Source organism: Nematolebias whitei, chromosome 22 (assembly GCF_014905685.2).
Source record: "Nematolebias whitei isolate Nwh7 chromosome 22, NemWhi1, whole genome shotgun sequence".
NCBI lineage: Eukaryota > Metazoa > Chordata > Actinopteri > Cyprinodontiformes > Rivulidae > Nematolebias > Nematolebias whitei.
In genome coordinates this window covers 28,881,537-28,890,198 of record NC_056519.1, presented here as the reverse complement: position 1 = coordinate 28,890,198, position 8,662 = coordinate 28,881,537, and the positions used below count along the sequence as shown (strand labels likewise).

At 43.8% G+C, this 8,662-nt stretch overlaps 1 protein-coding gene across 1 annotated transcript in view; it reads right to left on the bottom strand.

The window, feature by feature from the left end:
• Positions 1-8,662, bottom strand: part of ipo8 (importin 8) — a gene marked incomplete in the record, with an annotated part of 477,409 nt that overhangs the window by 355,636 nt on the left and 113,111 nt on the right. The window contains 1 exon segment of the mRNA XM_037695763.1: positions 3,701-3,857. Coding sequence (XP_037551691.1) covers positions 3,701-3,857 — 157 coding nt within the window.

The following is an 8,662-nucleotide window of genomic DNA, read 5'->3' as shown; positions in this document are numbered from 1 at the left end:
TCCCAGCTCCGAGCTCAGCTGGTGACTCGCAGAGGCCGTTCCAAGACCCCAGCCGCGCATGATCATGAAGGCCCGACCCGCGCAGACAGGCAGACAGAGACGGGTCTGCGACGGACGGTGGAATCGATTTTAAAAAACATTTTACGTGTAAAAAAAATAATAGTCATTTTTAAATCGCTTCAGCAATTTTTAAAAACATTTTTTGTATAAAAACAAAATATTATTTTATTTAAAAATCGCTTCCAGCGTCCGTCCCACACTGTCCAGTCCGCCTGACTGCCGGGTGGGATCGGGATTCAGCCTTCATGATTACGCACGGTCGGGGTCTCGCAATGGCCGTCTGCGAGTCCCCATCTCCAGCTTCGCAGTGACCAGCGGAGCTCTGAGCACACAACGCTGGTATCCGGAACCAGAGTCTCCGAGTCGGCACATCGAAGGATCTTCCGCGGAGACCAGCGGAACTCGGAGTCGGGGAGATGACGCCCTGCCCGGCCTGGCGCTCCGAGGCTCGGGGGGTAGGATCGGGGTACACCAGCAGAGCTCCATCCAGCTTGCTCTGAATTATGTCGTCAGCCACCAAGCACAAAAAACGCCAGCACATCAGCAAGATGTTGTCAGTATTGTTTTTAAAATCTTTAAAATAAGTTCAGCCGCTGCTCCAGTCCGAGAAATTGCAAATGGTGGATCATTGTTTTGAAAATATCCTGATGCATGCTCAATAATCCAGGTAGAAAAATCCAAAAAAGTTCAATCTGGTCCTCTGGACATTCAAAAAAACAAAACAAAGCAAATCAACAAAAAAATGTAGAAACGTTTCGTCTCTCATCCAAGAGACTTCCTCAGTCTGAGGAGCTGTATTCAGCTCAGTCTCTTAAATAGCACCGTCTCAGAGTGGATCAACCAGTTTTGCTGCTGACAACCAAAACCAGCTGATAACATGCTCAAGAAGGGCCATCAGCCTAACAATGGATCATTAGCACACTGATGGCTGTTTACTATTCACAGAGGGCTGAGTGATACTAGCAATCACAGCATTGTAAGAGGGGGACAGTTGAACCCGGAGGCCTCCACCCCTGTTTAACGATGGACGATTTCTTTTCACAAAGATGGCCTCCTTTACTCCTCTCTCAAACCATCGTTCCTCTCTGTCCAGGATGTGAACATCTTCATCCTTGAAAGAGTGACCGCTGGCCTGGAGATGAGTGTAGACCGCAGAATCCTGGCCTGATGATGTTGATCTTCTGTGCTGGGCCATCCTTTTGGCCAGTGGCTGTTTTGTTTCCCCGATGTAAGACTGATCACAGCCCTCCTGACACTGAACAGCATACACAACATTACTCTGTTTGTGCCGGGGGACTGGATCTTTGGGATGAACCAGTCTTTGCCGTAATGTATTTTGGGGTTTAAAAGCCACTGGGACGTTATGTTTAGAAAATAAACGTCTCAGTTTCTCTGATACCCCCTCAACATACGGAATGACCACTGGTCTGGGTCTGGGTTCCTCCTTTTCACCTGATGGCTGACTGGAGTCCTGTTTGGGTTTCTTCTCTGCTTTCAGGAAGGCCCAGTTAGGATATCCACATTGCTCTAGAGCCCGTTTTGTGTAGGATTTCTCCTTCTGCCTGGCTCCCGAGCTAGTGGGGATGCTGTCTGCTCTGTGATACAGAGTCCTGATGACTCCTAACTTGTGCTCCAAAGGGTGAAGAGAGTCAAACTGCAAATACTGGTCTGTGTGGGTGGGTTTGCGGTACACCTCGGTTTGCAAATGTCCTCTATCAGAGACTGAGACCTCTCTCTCTTGGATGAGAGACGAAACGTTTCTAGATTTTTTTGCTTTGTTTTTTTTTTTGAATGTCCAGAGGACCAGATTGAACTTTTTTGGATTGTTTTGAAAAGTTTCTGAAGGATCCAGTGACTCCGCCCCCGAACAATCAGTGACCGACAGTGTTCTGACGTCACGTTTTAGTACATCTTCGTTCGGGTTAGAACCACAGAGCCAAGGGTTCTGAAAATAGTAACAGGTGCTAAGTACCGGTACTAATGGAAAAGGGGCATAAGTGGCTTTAAGAATCTGTTGGACTCCTAGCAGGGACCAATGCAGACATTTTTTTTTTCATTTAGCCTTTATTTATACAGGTTAGTCTCATTGAGCCACGAGAACTCATTTTCAAGAGAGACCTGTTTAGGGAGCACATAGTGGGGGTTAAGGGCCTTGCTCATGGGCCCAGAGTGGGGCGAATGAGGGTGGGGGCAAGTGTGGGTGTTTCACCTACCCCACACACAATTTTGATGTTGTCGGGGCCGGGGCGTGAACCGGCGATCTTCGGATCACAGGCCCACCTCTCTAACCTCTGCGCCACCACTCCCCCAGACAGGAAAAGACATGTTCCTGTTTTTAGTTTTCTACATTCGCCTTAGAATCTAGTTGTTTTTTGTTACTTTTCTTTTTGCTTTTCTTTTTTTTTTAGCCATCCTATTTGTTAAAAAAAAATAATAATAATTGTATGACTTTTTATAAATGTTTATTGTTGTCGCTGTTGTCCATTGTTGTCATCATTCTTTGTTGAAATCAGGTCTCTCTTGTAAATGAGTCCTCGAGGCTCAATGGGATTAACCTGTCTAAAAAAATGTTGAATGAATTTATGACAAAAGGGTGTCAGCAAATGTCAAAGGAAAAGTTTACGACAATAGTGAGACCAGCTATGTTGTATGGTCTGGAGACAGTGGCATTGACAAAAAGACAGGAGAAACAACTGGAAGTGGTAGAAATGAAGATATTGAGGTTCTCCTTGTGAGTGAAGAGGGTGGATAAGATTAGGAATGAGATCATCAGAGGTACAGCACAGGATGAACAACTGAGAGATAAAGTTAGAGGCCAGACGGAGATGGTTTGGACATGTCCAGAGGAGGGACAGTGGGTATTAGTAGAAGGATGTTAGAAATGCAGCTCCCAGGAAAAAGACATACAGGAAAGCCAAAGAGAAGATAGATGCAGTTAGAGAGGACATGGAGGTAGTTGAAGTGGAAACAGAGGATGCAGAGGACAGAGTGAGATGGAGGAGGATGACTCACTGTGGTGACCCCTGAAGAGGGAAATGCCCAAAGAAGAAGAAGAAAACTATAGTTATGGTTGGTTTGGGTTTCCTGAGCTGTCCCTTAGTTCTGCTGCTATAGGCTTAGACTGCTGGAGGACAAACTGATCACATTTCTTCACTCTACTGATGTCTTTACTTACTCTACTCTATCTGTTGTCTCAGTGTCCTGAGACAACTTCTGTTGTGATTTGGCGATATATAAATTAACTGAACTGAATTGAATAAGCAAAGAATTATGGTGCTGCAATGGTCCAATTTAAGTCTAAAACCTAAGCCTGATTGAAATGTTGTGACGAGTCCTTCAAGACAGCGGAGTAGAAACCAATGTCTGCATACCTTAAAGAACGTGTTAAAAGAAGACAAGTTGCCTCCATGGAAGATATTTTCATACACGGCCTCTTCCATTTGGATTAGTTTATTAAAAATAAATAATCACACTATATCAGAAGTACCGTAGTGCTTTTCTTCATTTGAGGTTGTTTTTACCTGATTTGAAGAACTAAGGTTTTAAATATTTTTTATGTATGTTCCAATAGAAAGAACTATAACAAAACTTGAATTGCCTACGTTAGCTCTACTACACACATGTACACACAAAGACACACCTGTACAAACGCGTAAAAAATTTTTAGGATTTGTTTCTGAATGAGGACAGAGAAGATGGTGACATCAACTAGGAGCTGACTGATGAGCTGTTGAATTCTCGGTAGGAAAATATGCATCGCTGCCAGCATCGGCTCCCTCTCGTCTGCTTTCCTGTACCTTAAAAACACAAAAAACACACCTTAATCACACAGGAGTGATAAAACACACCTTAATCACACAGGAGTGATAAAACACACCTTAATCACAAAGGAGTGATAAAACACACCTTAATCACACAGGAGTGATAAAACACACCTTAATCACACAGGAGTGATTTGATTGTGTGAAGCTTATGAAGAATTATCCTGATGAATGCTGAATAATCCAAGTAGAAAAATCTAACAAAGTTAAGTCAGGTCCTCTGGATGGGTTAAAAAAACACACACACACACACACATATATATATATATATATATATATATATATATATATATATATATATACATATATACACACATATATATATATATATATATATATATATATATATATATATGTATATATATTAGGGATGCACCGATCCACTTTTTTTTACTTCCGATCCGATCCCGATACCTAAAACTAAATATCGGCCGATACCGATCCAGTTCCGATATCATGATCATTATAGATTTTATATGAGGCTGTAATAATCTCCTCTCAAGTACAATTTGTACAAATATATGCATGCATGTCCAAAAAGGCAACTTGAGGTAAGTTGTATTAATGTTGGATATGTTTTAAAGTCCCCTCCCTGGGCTGCCACCTTCCCGTGGTGGAGGGGTGTGAGTGTCCCAATGATCCTAGGAGCTATGCTGTCAGGGGCTTTATGCCCCTAGTAGGGTCACCCATGGCAGACAGGTCCTAGGTGAGGGACCAGACAAAGTGCAGCCCAAAGACCCCGATGATGACACAAATAAATGGACCTAGTGTTCCCTTGCCCGGACGTGGGTCACCGGGGCCCCACTCTGGAGCCAGGCCTGGAGGTGGGGCACGCGGGCGAGCGCCTGGTGGCCGGGCTTTTACCCATGGAGCTCGGCCGGGCACAGCCCGAAGAGGAGACGTGGGTCCCCCTTCCCATGGGCTCACCACCTGTGGGAGGGGCCAAAGGGGTCGGGTGCAATGTGGGATGGGTGGTGGCCGAGGGCGGGGACCCTGGCGGTCTGATCCTCGGCTACAGAAGCTGGCTATTGGGACGTGGAATGTCACCTCACTGGTGGGGAAGGAGCCTGAGCTGGTGTGTGAGGCTGAGAGGTTCCGGCTAGAAATAGTCGGACTCACCTCTACGCATAGCTCTGGCTCTGGAACCAGTTTCCTTGAGAGGGGCTGGACACTCTTCCACTCTGGAGTTGCCCCTGGTGAGAGGCGCCGAGCAGGCGTGGGCGTACTTCTTGCCCCCCAACTTGGTGCCTGTGTATTGGGGTTCACCCCAGTGAATGAGAGGGTGGCCTCCGTCCGCCTACGTGTGGGGGGACGGGTTCTGACTGTCGTTTGTGCTTATGCACCAAACGGCAGTTCAGATTATCCACCCTTTCTGGAGTCCTTGGAGGGGGTACTGGAAAGTGCACCTTCTGGGGACTCCCTTGTTCTGCTTGGGGACTTCAATGCTCATGTGGGCAATGACATTGAGACCTGGAGGGGTGTGGTTGGGAGGAACGGCCCCCCTGATCTGAACCAGAGTTGTGTTCTGTTGTTGGACTTCTGTGCTCGTCATGGATTGTCAATAACAAACACCTTGTTCAAGCATAAGGGTGTCCATATGTGCTCTTGGCACCAGGACACCCTAGGCCGCAGTTCGATGATCGACTTTGTAGTGAACTAGGCCTAAGGTCAAACCCTTGACCTTAAGAACCTTGTGGGACAGAAACTGTCATTTCATTGATTTGAATCCAGAAATACAGGTTCACCCATCCTGAGACTTTCTTTCTTGAAAATTCAAGTGAAAGAACACTCTCTTTTCTATTATCATTACTGTTTTACAAATGTTGATAATCAAAGTGTTTTAGTTCAAACCATTTTAGATGTTGCAGTGAACTAATCATTTTTAATTAACTGTGAAAACAGTAACAATGATTTTTTAATCCTCATGCAAAGTTAGAATTCATGTTAAGGCCTGTTACAGAGTAATTATGCATTTTCTGATTTTCTGTCTTTGAATGAGCAGTGTACGTTTGTTCCAAGGTCGGAGTCGAAGCAGACAAGTGTTGGAACAACTGTCTTGTTTTTAAATCCTCTCAGACGCAAACAGAGAAGTTGGCACCTGTTTCTCCAAACTCGCCCAAACATTTCTCTCGCCTGTCTGAAAACATTTTCAATCTGTTCCATAACATTTGTAGTATGACATATGCAGGATATATTCATACATTTAAGACGGGTTCTTCATTTTTCTGACTGTGTAAATGTCGTGCATTGAGTTTAACAGAAATGTAACGAGAGACGTTATTTATCTTTGACCCATCAAAATGAATGCGGTCATTTATTTGCAGAATCAAAGTTTAACATCAAACATTTACATTAATTTGGCAAAATATGAAAACAATAACATGGCTAGTTTCACAGGAAGTGGGACAATACGGCGATTGTCCTCACTTTTCAGCAGAAACAGCAGACATCAATCACACGGCGGTGATTGAGAACTTTGCTCCAGGCATTTCTAAAAATATCTGTGATGATTTTAGGAGAAAGGAGAGTTTAAAGATGGAAAATGGAGATTTATCTTACAGAGAGATGTGGGAGGGAATTTATCTGTTTGACCAGAAACGTGCACGCTCCTTCAGTTCTCAGCTTGGTCACGGTACGCTTGGTCGAAGTAGAACTTTTACCTGGTTGATGATAGGTCAGGTCGGCGTGAAGTCCTTCCTTTGACTCTTTCAGCGTCTCCGTTGAGAACAGCTAAAATACTTCGAGAGTCGTGCGAGGTTATCCAAACAGAAGTTATAATTCCCAAAATCGTCTCTGGATTCTGGATTCCAATAGAAGCATCCTGGACGCCTGCGTTAGCATCCAAGAACTCTGAACTCTTTAACTCTCTTCAGAGAGTTAAAGTCTGGAACTCTTCTCCAGGAAAACTTTCAAGCTCTGAAAAACTCCATGAGCTGCATCCGAGAGCGCACACGCTGAACTGGGAAGTTGCCACATTTAAATGGGTCGACTTCCGGTTCATTTGAGAGCTTTCTAATTGGTCGATGGACCAGAACAGAGGTGTGGTTTGTGATGTAAGGTGTTATGAAAATTCAAGGATAGAGATTAAGTTTGTTTAACACAGACAGAAAGATTATTGGAGAAAACCAGACTTCGTGGAGTCAAACTCTCCTGTATCTTCTGTAAAAGTTAAACATGACATTTCTTTTCAGTAAACTTTTTTAGTTGACCGAAACCTGAACTTTAACACACACTTACAAACTTGCTCATTGAAGACAGAAAATCAAGAACTGCATATTAACCTGATTTCTTCTTTGAATGAGGAATAAAAATCATTACTTACTGTTTATGTAAATAAAAATGAGTAGTTCTCTTCAACCTGTAAACATTGTTTGAACTAACACAATTTGATTATCAAAACATTTGTAAAATAGTAATGATCATAGAGAATTGTCTTTTCTACTTGATTAATTCAAGAAAGAAAGTCTCAGGATGGGTCAAACTGTATTTCTGGATGCAGATCAATGAAATAACAGTTTCTGTCCATCTGGTCAGATTTGACATCAGGTTAGGTTCACTACACATTCTTGCTGTTTTCTGACTTCTAGTAACCTTTTACGTCACAAAACACACCCCTGTCTGGTCGACATTGACCAATAAGAAAACTCCCAAATGAACCGGAAATAGAGCCCTTTAAAATGTCGGTACTTCCTAGTTCTCTGAGTTCTGTGAGTTGCCGTTGGAGTCGGGCTGGAGAGTTTGCAGCTCCAGTCGTTTGGGAGAACAGAAGTCCAGCCATGATAAGGCTCTTCCGAGATTGGGATTATAACATCTTCCACCTCTGAGTGGAACTCGGACGAACCCCACTCATGTGAGGTCCACTGGCTGAGGTGAACTTGTGTCAGACGGAATATCGTCACTACTTCGGACGAGTCACAGCCATCCTATGGAGACGCTGGACAGGTAGCGTTAACTGGAACTCTGTATCCGCTGATTCATCTTCAGAGAGGTAACGAGTCAAGTTCACTACCGAGCGTACCGAGGAAAGCTGGGTTCGAATGGAGAGTGTTGTTTCTGGTCAACACTCTCCCTCACACACCATCTTTTACTCCCTTTAAACTTAATTTTCCATCTTTAAATTCTTCTATCAAGTAGAAATCATTCCAGATATTTTAGAAATGTCTGTGTAAAGTGCTCATCCACCGCCGTGTGGATAATTGATCATAATTGTACAGCTTGCTGATTAATTATGTTGTTATTTTCATATTTTGCCAAATTAATGTAAATGTTTGATGTTAAACTTTGATTCTGTAAATAAATGACCACATTCATTTTGATGGGTCAAAGATAAATAACGTCACACATTACATTTTATTAAATTCAATGCACGTTTATATTCAGTCCAGAAAAATGAAAGAATCCGTTTTAATCAGGTGAATATCTCAGGATATGTTCATCTACAACTTTGTCATCGTCTCATCTGATCTGCGGCCACATGTCTTGGACACTCGTGTGAAGAGAGGGGCGGAGCTGTCAACTGATCACTACCTGGTGGTGAGTTGGCTCCGATGGTGGGGGAGGATGCCGGTCAGACCTGGCAGACCCAAACGTATTGTGAGGGTTTGCTGGGAACGTCTGTCAGAGTCTCCTGTGAGACGGAGTTTCAACTCCCACCTCCGGGAGAACTTTGAACATGTTCTGAGGGAGGTGGGGGACATTGAGTCTGAGTGGACCATGTTTCGTGCCTCTATTGTCGAGGCGGCTTACCAGAGCTGCGGCCGCAAGGTTGTCGGTGCCTGTCG